Source organism: Pleurodeles waltl, chromosome 1_2, assembly GCF_031143425.1.
Source record: "Pleurodeles waltl isolate 20211129_DDA chromosome 1_2, aPleWal1.hap1.20221129, whole genome shotgun sequence".
NCBI lineage: Eukaryota > Metazoa > Chordata > Amphibia > Caudata > Salamandridae > Pleurodeles > Pleurodeles waltl.
In genome coordinates, this window is record NC_090437.1 from 1326648598 (window position 1) to 1326663580 (window position 14983).

A 14983-nucleotide genomic window follows, 5' to 3' on the forward strand; every position below is an offset into this window, starting at 1 on the left:
TTCAGCTATTTTTGCGCTCCAACATTTCAAACTCAATATTTTTTCCAAAAACTGAGCAGAGACAAGGCGCAATATGAAAGGATGATTAAAGGTCACGTCTTTCCTCATTATTTGTCACAAAGGCAGGTCTTACCATGGTATCCTTTTCCTTGATCATAGCCAGTGTTGCGTCCTTGCTGTGACAATCTTCTTTGCTTTTATCCCACACCTTTTGAGATGTTGAAAAGAAATAGCATTTTCCTTTCATGAATTGCCATCCATCCATACAGAACTGGAGCTCTCCTGCCGTAAACACAAAATACACAGAAAACAAAATGACTGTTAGATGCTGGGGCTAGAGAAGTAGGTGTTATATAATACATAGCGATTCATTGTAGGAAAGTACCATCTTGCCTGGCATGTTACCCCCATTTTTCACTGTATATATGTTGTTTTAGTTGTATGTGTCACTGGGACCCTGCCAGCCAGGGCCCCAGTGCTCATAAGTGTGTCCTGAATGTGTTACCTGTGTTATGACTAACTGTCTCACTGAAACTCTGCTATCCAGAACCTCAGTGGTTATGCTCTCTCATTTCTTTCCAAATTGTCACTAACAGGCTAGAGACCAATTTCACCAATTTACATTGGCATACTGGAACACCCTTATAATTCCCTAGTATATGGTACTGAGGTACCTAGGGTATTGGGGTTCCAGGAGATCCCTATGGGCTGCAGCATTTCTTTTGCCACCCATAGGGAGCTCTGACAATTCTTACACAGGCCTGCCACTGCAGCCTGAGTGAAATAACGTCCACGTTATTTCACAGCCATTTACCACTGCACTTAAGTAACTTATAAGTCACCTATATGTCTAACCTTTACCTGGTAAAGGTTAGCTGCTACGTTACTTAGTGTGTGGGCACCCTGGCACTAGCCAAGGTGCCCCCACATGGTTCAGGGCAAATTCCCCGGACTTTGTGAGTGCGGGGACACCATTACACGCGTGCACTACACATAGGTCACTACCTATGTGTAGCTTCATAATGGTAACTCCGAATATGGCCATGTAAAATGTCTATGATCATGGAATTGCCCCCTCTATGCCATCCTGGCATTGTTGGCACAATCCCATCATCCCACGGGTCTGTAGCACAGACCCGGGTACTGCCAAACTGCCTTTTCAGGGGTTTCAATGCAGCTGCTGCTGCTGCCAACCCCTCAGACAGGTTTCTGCCCTCCTGGGGTCCAGCCAGGCTTGGCCCAGGAAGTCAGAACAAAGGACTTCCTCAGAGAGAGGGTGTTACACCCCCTCCCTTTGGAAAAAGGTGTTAAGGCAGGGGAGGAGTAGCCTCCCCCAGCCTCTGGAAATGCTTTCAAGGGCACAGATGGTGCCCATTTCTGCATAAGCCAGGCTACACCGGTCCAGGGACCCCTCAGCCCTGCTCTGGCGCGAAACTGGACAAAGGAAAGGGGAGTGACCACTCCCCTGACCTGCACCTCCCCTGGGAGGTGCCCAGAGCTCCTCCAGTGTGCTCCAGACCTCTGCCATCTTGGAAACAGAGGTGCTGCTGGCACACTGGACTGCTCTGAGTGGCCAGGGCCAGCAGGTGATGTCAGAGACTCCTTCTGATAGGCTCCTTCAGGTGTTGCCAGCCTATCCTCTCTCCTAAGTAGCCAAACCCTCTTTTCTGGCTATTTAGGGTCTCTGCTTTGGGGATTTCCTTAGATAACAAATGCAAGAGCTCATCAGAGTTCCTCTGCATCTCTCTCTTCACCTTCTGCCAAGTAATCGACTGCTGACCGCGCTGGAAGTCTGCAAAACTGCAACAAAGTAGCAAAGATGACTACTGCGACACTGTAGCGCTGATCCTGCCGCCTTCTCGATTGTTTTCCTGGTGGTGCATGCTGTGGGGGTAGTCTGCCTCCTCTCTGCACTAGAAGCTCCGAAGAAATCTCCCGTGGGTCGACGGAATCTTCCCCCTGCAACCGCAGGCACCAAAGAACTGCATCACCGGTCCTCTGGGTCTCCTCTCAGCACGACGAGCGTGGTCCCTTGAATCCAGCAACTCTGTCCAAGTGACTCCCACAGTCCAGTGACTCTTCAGTCCAAGTTTGGTGGAGGTAAGTCCTTGCCTCCCCAAGCCAGACTGCATTGCTGGGAACCACGTGTTTTGCATGCTACTCCGGCTCCTGTGCACTTTCCGAGGGAATCCTTTGTGCACAGCCAAGCTTGAGTCCACGGCACTCTAACCTGCATTGCACGACCTCCTGAGTTGTCCTCCGGCGGCGTGGGACTCCTTTGTGCAACTTCGGGTGAGCACCATTTCACTCCACTTTGTAGTGCCTGTTCTGGCACTTCTGCGGGTGCTGCCTGCTTCTGAGAGAGCTCCTTGTCTTGCTGGGCGCCCCCTCTGTCACCTGACATAATTGGCAACATCCTGGTCCCTCCTGGGCCACAGCAGCACCCAAAAACCTCAACCACAAGCTTTGCAGCTAGCAAGGTTTGTTTGCGGTCTTTTCGCAGGAAAACACTTCTGCACAACTTTCCAAGGCGTTGCACATCTATCTTCCAAAGGGGAAGTTTCTAGCCCTTGTCGTTTCTGCAGAATCCTCAGCTTCTACTGTCCAGTAGCAGCTTCTTTGCACCCACAGCTGGCATTTCCTGGGCATCTGCCCACTCTCGACTTGATCGTGACTTTTGGACTTGGTCCAAAAGTTCCACAGGTACCCTCGTCTGGAAATCCATTGTTGTTGCATTGCTGGTTTTTGTCTTTCCTGCAGAATTCCACTATCACGACTTCTGTGCTCTTTGGGGAACTTTAGTGCACTTTGCACTCACTTTTCAGGGTCTTGGGGTGGGCTATTTTTCTAACCCTTACTGTTTTCTTACAGTCCCAGCGACCCTCTACAAGGTCACATAGGTTTGGGGTCCATTCGTGGTTCGCATTCCACTTTTGGAGTATATGGTTTGTGTTGCCCCTATCCCTATCTGTCCCCTTTGCATCCTATTGTAACCATACATTGTTTGCACTGTTTTCTATTACTATACTGCATATTTTTGGTATTGTGTACATATATCTTGTGTATATTTGCTATCCTCATACTGAGGGTACTCACTGAGATACTTTGGCATATTGTCATAAAAATAAAGTACCTTTATTTTTAGTATATCTGTGTATTGTGTTTTCTTATGATATTGTGCATATGACACTAGTGGTACTGTAGGAGCTTCACTCGTCTCCTAGTTCAGCCTAAGCTGCTCTGCTAAGCTACCATTATCTATCAGCCTAAGCTGCTAGACACCCTATACACTAATAAGGGATACCTGGGCCTGGTGCAAGGTGTAAGTACCCCTTGGTACTCACTACAAGCCAGTCCAGCCTCCTACATTGGTTGTGCAGCGGTGGGATAAGTACTTTGCAACTACTTACCACTTTTGTCATTGTACTTTTCATAAGAGAAAAATATACAAAACAAGTTCAGTGTATGTACACCTAACCAAAAAGTTTTGCTTTTCTCCTTTCACTTCTTTTCTAAGTGCTGAAAAGTACCTCTAACCTTTCTAAAAAGTTCTTAAAAAGTTTTTAAAGTTTTTTTCTGTCTTTCTAAAAGTTCTGAAAAACTTTTTCTCAGTTTTTCTATCACTTAAACACTTTCTAAAATGTCTGGCACAGGCCAAACTGTTGATCTGTCCAAACTTGCTTATGATCACCTTAGCTGGAAAGGAGCAAGGAGTCTCTGCATAGAAAGAGGTTTAAGTGTAGGGAAGAATCCCTCTTGAGAACTGTTGGTTAATATGCTTGTTGAACAGGATAAGGCCAGAGGTGGCACTTCTGTTGAGAAATTAGCTGATGGTTCGCAATCTGACCCTGGGGCACCCCTAGCAAAAGATTTAGAAAGGAAACCTCCTAGCCTGCCCATTATCAGACAACCTAGCATAGCTGGTACTGATGTAGAGTCACATCACACTGATAGTGTTGTCTCACATCACAGTAAAAGTATTCCTTCTCATCATAGTAGAAGTGATGTTTCTGTTAGCCAAGCTGTTAGGGTGCCATCTGTTAGGGACAGGTCTCCTTCTGTTCATTCTCACCATACTTCTGTTTCAAGGCATGCCCCACCCACCCACCCTGATGACAGAGTGTTAGAAAGGGAGCTCAATAGATTGAGAATGGAACAAACCAGGCTGAAGCTCAAGAAGCAACAGCTGGATTTAGATAGGCAGTCCTTAGAAGTGGAAAGAGAAAGACAGAAAATGGGGTTAGAAACCCATGGTGGCAGCAGCAGTATTCCCCATAGTCATCCTGCAAAAGAGCATGATTCTAGGAATCTGCACAAGATAGTTCCCCCTTATAAGGAGGGGGATGACATTAACAAGTGGTTTGCTGCACTTGAGAGGGCCTGTGTTGTACAGGATGTCCCTCAAAGGCAGTGGGCTGCTATCCTATGGCTATCATTTAGTGGAAAGGGTAGTGATAGGCTCCTTACTGTGAAAGAAAGTGAAGCCAATGATTTCAAAGTTTTTAAGAATGCACTCATAGATGGTTATGGCTTAACCACTGAATAGTACAGGATGAAGTTCAGAGAAACCAAAAAGGAGTCTTCACAAGACTGGGTAGACTTTGTTGACCATTCAGTGAAGAGCTTGGAGGGGTGGTTACATGGCAGTAAAGTTACTGATCATGAAAGCCTGTATAACTTAATCCCGAGAGAGCATATTCTTAATAACTGTGTGTCTGATTTGTTGCACCAGTACCTGGTGGACTCTGATCTGACCTCTCCCCAAGAATTGGGAAAGAAGGCAGACAAATGGGTCAGAACAAGGGCAAACAGAAAAGTCCATACAGGGGGTGACACATATGGCAAGAAGAAGGATGGTAAGTCTTCTGACAAGGGTGGGGACAAATCTAAAAATGAGTCTTCATCAGGCCCACAAAAACACTCTGGTGGGGGTGGTGGGCCCAAATCCTCTTCAAATCAAAACAAAGAAAAAAAAACATGGTGCTATTTATGTAAAATAAAAGGCCAGTGGACAACTGATCCCAGTTGTCCAAAGAAAAGCACCAAGCCTCCTACCACTACAACCCCCGCTGCTACACCTAGTGTCCCTACTAATAGCAGTGGTGGTGGGAGAAAACCTACTAATAGCCAATCCAAGGGAGTAGCTGGGCTCACTATTGGTAACTTAGTTGGGGTTGGTCTTGTTAGGGAGACCACAGAGGCTGTGTTAGTCTCTGAGGGGGCTATTGTTTAAGCCACCTTGGTTGCTTGTCCCTTTAACATGGATAAGTACAAGCAACTACCCCTAATAAATGGTGTTGAGGTTCAGGCCTACAGGGACACAGGTGCCAGTGTTGCAATGGTAATAGAGAAACTGGTACACCCTGAACAACACCTACTTGGTCACCAGTACCAAGTAACCGATGCTCATAACAACACCCTTAGCCACCCCATGGCTGTTGTGAATCTCAGCTGGGGGGGGGGGGGGATTACTGGCCCAAAGAAAGTTGTGGTTGCCTCAGATTTACCTGTAGACTGTCTTTTAGGGAATGATTTAGAGACATCAGCTTGGGCAGAAGTGGAGTTGGAGGCTCATGCAGCAATGCTGGGCATTCCAGGGCATATTTTTGCTTTGACCAGTGTAGGAAAGTACCATCTTGCCTGGCATGTTACCCCCATTTTTCACTGTATATATGTTGTTTTAGTTGTATGTGTCACTGGGACCCTGTTCTCCAGGGCCCCAGTGCTCATAAGTGTGCCTGAATGTGTTACCTGTGTAGTGACTAACTGTCTCACTGAGGCTCTGCTAATCAGAACCTCAGTGGTTATGCTCTCTCATTTCTTTCAAATTGTCACTAACAGGCTAGTGACCAATTTTAACAATTTATATTGGCTTACTGGAACACCCTTATAATTCCCTAGTATATAGGACTGAGGTACCCAGGGTATTGGGGTTCCAGGAGATCTTTATGGGCTGCAGCATTTCTTTTGCCACCCATAGGGAGCTCTGACAATTCTTACACAGGCCTGCCACTGCAGCCTGAGTGAAATAACGTCCACGTTATTTCACAGCCATTTTACACTGCACTTAAGTAACTTATAAGTCACCTATATGTCTAACCTTTACCTGGTAAAGGTTAGGTGCAAAGTTACTTAGTGTGAGGGCACCCTGCCACTAGCCAAGGTGCCCCCACATTGTTCAGGGCCAATTCCCCGGACTTTGTGAGTGCGGGGACACCATTACACGCGTGCACTCCACATAGGTCACTACCTATGTGTAGCTTCACAATGGTAACTCCGAATATGGCCATGTAACATGTCTATGATCACCCAAATTCAGACCACTCCAAACCACCCCACTTCAATCCTTCCTACCCACTACAATCTAATCTGCCCCACTCCAATTTGCCCCTCTAATCAAAAATATTCAAAAAGAATCTGCACTACTCCGAAGCAATCTACCCCACACAATTCAAAACAATCTGCTCCACTTCAATCTGCCGCATTCTAATACAAAACAATATGTCCTATTCCAGTCCAAATGAATAGGCCCCACTCTAATCCAAAACTATAACCCCCTCTCATCTGTCCCAATCCAAAACAATCTGCCCCACTGCAATCTGTTGCACTGTAATCCAATACAATCTGCCCCATTGTAATCTAAAACAATCTGTCCCACTGAAATCCAAAGCAACCTGACCCTTTCCAATCCACCCCACTCTTATCTACCCCACTATAATCCAAAATAATCGGTCCCACTTGTAGGAAAGTAGCCTCTTTCTAGTTTGGTTATCCCCACTTTTGGCCTGTTTGTCAGTGTGTTTGACTGTGTCTATTGGGATCCTGCTAATCAGGATCCCAGTATTTATGCTCTCTTCTTTAAATTTGGTTGTCACATACTGTTAATACAGTATTTCATCCACAATTGGCATACTGGTGCCCCCTCATAAGTCCCAAGTGTATGGTACCTAGGTACCCTGGGCATATATTTTGCCACCCATAGGGAGCCCATGCAAAGCCTCCTGCAGGACTGCCATTGCAGGCTGGGTGAACGGGTGCATAAACCCTTTCAATGCCATTTACACTGTTCCAGGTCACTTTTAAGTCAGCCCTATTGCAGGCCCTACAGCCTTGAGGACAGGGTGCAAAGTACCTTTGTTTGAGGGCACCCCTGCCCAAGCAGAGGTACTCCCATGACCTCCGGATCATTTTACCAGACTTTGTGAGTGTGGGGATGCCATTTTATGCCTGTACTGGACATAGGTCACTACCTATGTTCAGCTACATAATGGTAACTCTGAACATAGGCATGTTTGGTATCAAACATGTTGGAATCATACCTCAAGGCATTTGCAAGCATTGGTTGTATGATTCCATGCACTCTGGGGGCACCTTAGAGGAACCCCAGTACTGCCATCCCAGCCACTCTCAGAGAGGTTTTTGTCCTCCTGTTGCTTAAGCAGCTCAAGCTCAGAAAGGCAGAACAAATGATTTCCTTTGGGAGGGGGGTATTACACCCTCTCCCTTTGGAAATAGGTGTTACAGGTTTGGGAGGGCTAGCCTCCCCAAGCCACTGGAAATGCTTTGAAGGGAACATTTGGTGCATTATCCAGTCTACTTTGCTTGTCCCAGGATGGCAGAACAAAGGACTTCCTCTGAGAGAGGGTGTTACACCCTCTCCCTTTGGAAAATGGTGTGAAGGCAGGGGAGGAGTAGCCTCCCCCAGCATCTGGAAATGCTTTCTTGGGCACAGATGTGCCCAATTCTGCATAAGCCAGTCTACACCGGTTCAGGGACCCCTTAGCCCTGCTCTGGCGTGAAACTGGACAAAGGAAAGGGGAGTGACCACTCCCCTGTCCATCACCACTCCAGAGCTCCTCAAGAGGGTCCCTCGGTTTTGCCATCTTGGATTACAAGTTGGCAAGGGAACTCTGGGAGCATCTGAGTGGCGAGTGCCAGAGGATGACGTCAGAGCCCTCCCCTGATATGTGCTTACCTGTTTAGCTAACCAATCACCCTTTCAGGGCTATTTAGGGTCTCTCCTTTGGGTTGTTCTTCAGATTCAAATTGCAGGACTCCAGTAGGAATCTCTACTTCACCTTCTCACCGAAGAAACTGCATCTGGGCCCTCCAGGAACTCTACAAACTGCAACAAAGAAGCAAAGGTGACTTCTGCAACATTATATTTTCAGCTCGTGCCAGCAACTGCAACTGTTGAATCCTCAAGGGATAGCCTTTCTTCAGCCTGCATCAGAAGAGCAAAGGAATCTCCCTTGGAGTGAAGGAGTCACTCCCCTGCTTCAGCACGCACATCACTACATCGATGACCGGCAGCGTTAGTCTCCTCTCCTGACAAGTTACATGGACTCTGCATCACAGGTGGTGGACTGAAGTGGAGGTAAGAGCTTGCCTCCCCAACAAGACAGTACCCCCATGCGCCACATGTTTTGCAGTTGCCAAGGCTTGTTGGCTTTTTTCCATAAAATTCTCCATGCACCATGCAGCTCCGGCCCCCAGCACTCTATCCTGTGATGCACATCTTCCTGAGTGGTTCCCCGGCAGTGTCGGAGCCTTTGTTGTAGTGCTGCATAGACCTCGTCTTGCACCTTCTTTGTCCCCATGCTGTGCGACTCCTGTGCATGCTGCTGGTCTTCTGTCGACTCTCTCAGTTGCTGAGAGCCTCCTCTGACTCCCCCTCCTGGGTAGAGTCCACCTGGTCCTTCCTGGTCCCTGCGAAACAGATTTCAGTCTTCCATCCAGCGTGGGACAAGTAAGAAAATGCCTAAAAAGGTATTATGGACAGCTAGCTGTCAGAAAGCTTTTGAGGAGCTCAAACAGGCCATGTGCTCTGCACCTGTCCTAAAAAGCCCATGCTACTCCAAGAAATTCATTGTCCAAGCTGATGCATCTGAATTAGGGGTAGGGGCAGTCTTATCACAACTGAATTCTGAGGGCCAGGATCAACCAGTTGCTTTTATCAGCAGAAGGTTGACCCCTAGAGAAAAGCGTTGGTCTGCCATAGTGAGGGAGGCCTTTGCCTCCCCGTGGACAAGAGGATCACCTTCAAGCTCCTCACCCACGCACACAAAGCACTCCACAACGCTGGTCCAGCCTACCTGAACAACAGACTCAACTTCTACACCCCTACCCGCCAACTCCGCTCCGCCAACCTCGCCCTCGCCAGCATTCCCCGAATCCAGCGTAAGACCTCCAGCGGCAGATCTTTCTCCTTCCTCGCCGCCGAGACCTGGAACACCCTCCCCACCTACCTACGACAGACCCAGGACCTACACGCCTTCAGGAGACTTCTTAAGACCTGGCTCTTCGACCAGTAGCAGCTCCCCCCCCCCTCAGCGCCTTGAAACCCTAACGGGAATGTAGTGCGCTCTACAAATGCTGTGATTGATTGATTGATTGATTGATTGCTGTGGTCTGGGCACTGAAAAAGTTGAGGCCATACTTGTTTGGCACTCACTTTATTGTTCAGACAGACCACAAACCTCTACTTTGGCTAAAACAAATGAAAGGTGAAAACCCTAAATTGTTGAGGTGGTCCATATCTCTACAGGGAATGGACTATACAGTGGAACATAGACCTGGGAGTACCCACTCCAATGCAGATGGACTCTCCAGATATTTCCACTTAGACAATGAAGACTCAGCAGGTCATGGCTAGTCTTATTGTCCTTCGTTTGGGGGGGCGGGGGTTGTGTAGGAAAGTACCATCTTGCCTGGCATGTTACCCCATATTTCACTGTATATATGTTGTTTTAGTCCTTGTGTCACTGGGACCCTGTAGTGCTCATAGTATGTGCCCTGTATGTGTTCCCTGTGTGGTGCCTAACTGTCTCATTGAGGCTCTGCTAACCAAAACCTCAGTGGTTATGCTCTCTCTCAGCTTTCCAAATTTGTCACTAACAGGCTAATGACTAAATTTACCAATCTTCATTGGCATACTGGTACACCCATATAATCCCCTTGTATATGGTAGTGAGGTACCCAGGGTATTGGGGTTCCAGGAGATCCCTATGGGCTGCAGCATTTCTTTTGCCACCCATAGGGAGCTCTGACAATTCTAACACAGGCCTGCCACTGCAGCCTGAGTGAAATGTTGCACACATTATTTCATAGCCATTTTTCACTGCACATAAGTAACTTTTAAGTCACCTATATGTCTAACCTTCACTTAGTGAAGGTTGGGTGCAAAGTCACTTAGTTTGTGGGCACCCTGGCACTAGCCAAGGTGCCCCCACATCGTTTAAGGACATTTCCCTGAACTTTGTGAGTGCGGGGACACCATTACACGCGTGCACTATGCATAGGTCACTACCTATGTGTAGCTTCACAATGGTAACTCCGAATATGGCCATGTAACATGTCTAAGATCATGGAATTGCCCCACCAATGCCATCCTGGTATTGGGGGGACAATCCCATGATCCCCCGGGGCTCTAGCACAGAACCTGGGTACTGCCAAACTGCCTTTTTGGGGTCTCCACTGCAGCTGCTGCTGCTGCCAACCCCTCAGACAGGTTTCTGCCCCCCTGGGGTCCAGGCAGCCCTGGCCCAGGAAGGCAGAACAAAGGATTTCCTCTGAGAGAGGATGTTACACCCTCTCCCTTTGGAAATAGGTGCGATGGGCTGGGGAGGAGTAGCCTCCCCCAGCCTCTGGAAATGCTTTGATGGGCACAGATGGTGCCCATCTCTGCATAAGCCAGTCTACACCGGTTCAGGGATCCCCCAGCCCTGCTCTGGTGCAAAACTGGACAAAGGAAAGGGGAGTGACCACTCCCCTGACCTGCACCTCCCAGGGGAGGTGCCCAGAGGTCCTCCAGTGTGTCCCAGACCCCTGCCATCTTGGAAACAGAGGTGCTGGGGGCACACTGGACTGCTCTGAGTGGCCAGTGCCAGCAGTTGACGTCAGAGACTCCTTCTGATAGGCTCTTACCTGTCTTGGTAGCCAATCCCCCTTTGTTGGTAGCCAAACCTCCTTTTCTGTCTATTTAGGGTCTCTGCTTTGGGGAATTCTTCAGATAACAAATGCAAGAGCTCACCAGAGTTCCTCTGAAGATCACCTTCTACCAGGGATCGACCACTGACTGCCCCAGGACGCCTGCAAAACCGCAACAAAGTAGCAAGACGACTACCAGCAACATTGTAACGCCTAATCCTGCCGGCTTTCTCTACTGTTTCCTGGTGGTGCATGCTCTGGGGGTAGCCTGCCTTCACCCTGCACCAGAAGCTCCAAAGAAATCTCCTGTGGGTCGACGGAATCTTCCCCCTGCTAACGCAGGCACCAAAAGACTGCATCACTGGTCCTCTGGGTCCCCTCTCATCCTGACAAGCGTGGTCCCTGGAACTCAGCAACTCTGTCCAAGTGACTCCCACAGTCCAGTGACTCTTCAGTCCAAGTTTGGTGGAGGTAAGTCCTTGCCTCCCCACGCTAGACTGCATTGCTGGGTACCGCATGATTTGCAGCTACTCCGGCTCCTGTGCACTTTTCCAGAATTTCCTTCATGCAATCCAAGCCTGGGTTGCCGGCACTCCGTCCTGCATTGTACAACCTTCTGAGTTGTCCTACGGCGTCGTGGGACTCCCTTTTGTGACTTTGCGTGGACTCCGGTTCACTTTCCTTCCAAGTGCCTGTTCAGGTACTTTTGCGGGTGCTGACTGCTTCTGTGAGGGCCCCCTGAGTTGCTGGGTGCCCCCTCTGTCTCCTCCTCCAAGTGACGACATCCTGTCCCTCCTGGGCCACAGCAGCATCCAAAACCCTCTACCGCGACCCTTGCAGCTAGCAAGGCTTGTTTGTGGTCATTCTGCATGGCAATACCTCTGCAGGCTTCATCGTCACGTGGGACATCCATCCTCCAAAGGGGAAGTTCCTAGTCCTCTTCTTTCTTGCAGAGCTCCAAGCTTCTTCCAACCGGTGCCAGCTTCCTTGCACCCTTAGCTGGCATTTCCTGGGCTCCTGCCCACTCTCGACACTGTCGCGACTATTGGACTTGGACCCCTTGTCTTAAAGGTACTCAGGTCTGGAAATCCACTGTTGTTGCATTGCTGGTGTTTGTTCTTCCTGCAGAATCCCCCTATCACAACTTCTGTGCTCTTTGGGGGTAGTAGGTGCACTTTACTCCTACCTTTCAGGGTCTTTAGGTGGGCTATTTTTCTAACCCTCACTGTTTTCTTACAGTCCCAGCGACCCTCTACAAGCTCACATAGGTTTGGGGTCCATTTGTGGTTCGCATTCCACTTTTGAAGTATATAGTTTGTGTTGCCCCTATGTGAGAAGGTAGCCTCTTTCTAGCCTTGTTACCCCCACTTTTGGCCTGTTTGTGAGTGTATGTCAGGGTGTTTGTCACTGTTTTCACTGTCTCACTGGGATCCTGATAGCCAGGCCTCAGTGCTCATAGTGAAAACACCATGTTTTCAGTATGGTTGTTATGTGTCACTGGGATCCTGCTGGTCAGGACCCCAGTGCTCATAGGTTTGTGGCCTATATGTACGTGTCACTGGGACCCTGTCACACAGGGCCCCAGTGCTCATAGGTGTGCATGTATATGTTCCCTGTGTGGTGCCTAACTGTCTCACTGAGGCTCTGCTAACCAGAACCTCAGTGGTTATGCTCTCTCATTACTTTCAAATTTGTCACTAACAGGCTAGTGACCAATTTTACCAATTTACATTGGCTTACTGGAACACCCTTATAATTCCCTAGTATATGGTACTGAGGTACCCAGGGTATTGGGGTTCCAGGAGATCCCTATGGGCTGCAGCATTTCTTTTGCCACCCATAGGGAGCTCTGATAATTCTTACACAGGCCTGCCACTGCAGCCTGAGTGAAATAACGTCCACGTTATTTCACAGCCATTTTACACTGCACTTATGTAACTTATAAGTCACCTATATGTCTAACCTTTACCTGGTAAAGGTTAGGTGCAAAGTTACTTAGTGTGAGGGCACCCTGGCACTAGCCAAGGTGCCCCCACATTGTTCAGAGCCAATTCCCTGAACTTTGTGAGTGCGGGGACACCATTACACGTGTGCACTACATATAGGTCACTACCTATATGTAGCTTCACCATGGTAACTCCGAATATGGCCATGTAACATGTCTATGATCATGGAATTGCCCCCTCTATACCATCCTGGCATAGTTGGCACAATCCCATGATCCCAGTGGTCTGTAGCACAGACCCTGGTACTGCCAAACTGCCCTTCCTGGGGTTTCACTGCAGCTGCTGCTGCTGCCAACCCCTCAGACAGGCAGCTGCCCTCCTGGGGTCCAGCCAGGCCTGGCCCAGGATGGCAGAACAAAGAACTTCCTCTGAGAGAGGGTGTGACACCCTCTCCCTTTGGAAAATGGTGTGAAGGCAGGGGAGGAGTAGCCTCCCCCAGCCTCTGGAAATGCTTTGTTGGGCACAGATGTGCCCAATTCTGCATAAGCCAGTCTACACCGGTTCAGGGACCCCTTAGCCCCTGCTCTGGCGCAAAACTGGACAAAGGAAAGGGGAGTGACCACTCCCCTGACCTGCACCTCCCCTGGGAGGTGCCCAGAGCTCCTCCAGTGTGCTCCAGACCTCTGCCATCTTGGAAACAGAGGTGCTGCTGGCACACTGGACTGCTCTGAGTGGCCAGTGCCACCAGGTGACGTCAGAGACTCCTGCTGATAGGCTCCTTCAGGTGTTAGTAGCCTTTCCTCTCTCCTAGGTAGCCAAACCCTCTTTTCTGGCTATTTAGGGTCTCTGTCTCTGGGGAAACTTTAGATAACGAATGCATGAGCTCAGCCGAGTTCCTCTGCATCTCCCTCTTCACCTTCTGATAAGGAAACGACCGCTGACCGCACTGGAAGCCTGCAAACCTGTAACATAGTAGCAAAGACGACTACTGCAACTCTGTAACGCTGATCCTGCCGCCTTCTCGACTGTTTTCCTGCTTGTGCATGCTGTGGGGGTAGCCTGCCTCCTCTCTGCACCAGAAGCTCCGAAGAAATCTCCCGTGGGTCGACGGAATCTTCCCCCTGCAACCGCAGGCACCAAAAAGCTGCAACACCGGTCCCTTGGGTCTCCTCTCAGCACGACGAGCGAGGTCCCTCGAATCCAGCGACACTGTCCAAGTGACCCCCACAGTCCAGTGACTCTTCAGCCCAAGTTTGGTGGAGGTAAGTCCTTGCCTCACCTCGCTGGGCTGCATTGCTGGGAACCGCGACTTTGCAGCTACTCCGGCCCCTGTGCACTTCCGGCGGAAATCCTTCGTGCACAGCCAAGCCTGGGTCCACGGCACTCTAACCTGCATTGCACGACTTTCTAAGTTGGTCTCCGGCGACGTGGGACTCCTTTGTGCAACTTCGGCGAGCACCGTTTCACGCATCCTTGTAGTGCCTGTTTCTGGCACTTCTCCGGGTGCTACCTGCTTTAGTGAGGGCTCTTTGTCTTGCTCGACGTCCCCTCTCTGTTCAGGTCCAATTTGCGACCTCCTGGTCCCTCCTGGGCCCCAGCAGCGTCCAAAAACGCCAAACGCACGATTTGCGTGTAGCAAGGCTTGTTGGCGTCCTTCCGGTGGGAAAACACTTCTGCACAACTCTCCTAGGCGAGTGGGATCCGTCCACCAAAGGGAACGTCTCTAGCCCTTTTCGTTCCTGCAGAAACCTCAGCTTCTTCTGTCCAGTCGAAGCTTCTTTGCACCCACAGCTGGCATTTCCTGGGCATCTGCCCATCTCCGACTTGCTTGTGACTTTTGGACTTGGTCCCCTTGTTCCACAGGTACCCTAGATTGGAAATCCACAGTTGTTGCATTGTTGGTTTGTGTCTTTCCTGCATTATTCCTCTAACACGACTTCTTTGTCCTTAGGGGAACTTTAGTGCACTTTGCACTCACTTTTCAGGGTCTTGGGGAGGGTTATTTTTCTAACTCTCACTATTTTCTAATAGTCCCAGCGACCCTCTACAAGGTCACATAGGTTTGGGGTCCATTCGTGGTTCGCATTCCACTTTTGGAGTATATGGTT

General features: G+C 49.3%; 1 protein-coding gene across 1 annotated transcript in view; it reads right to left on the reverse strand.

The window, feature by feature from the left end:
* LOC138296292 (killer cell lectin-like receptor subfamily B member 1B allele B) overlaps positions 1-14983 on the reverse strand; it is a 157081-nt gene that overhangs the window by 80519 nt on the left and 61579 nt on the right. The window contains exon 4 of the mRNA XM_069235301.1: positions 134-282. Coding sequence (XP_069091402.1) covers positions 134-282 — 149 coding nt within the window. The remainder of the gene's footprint in view (positions 1-133; positions 283-14983) is intronic.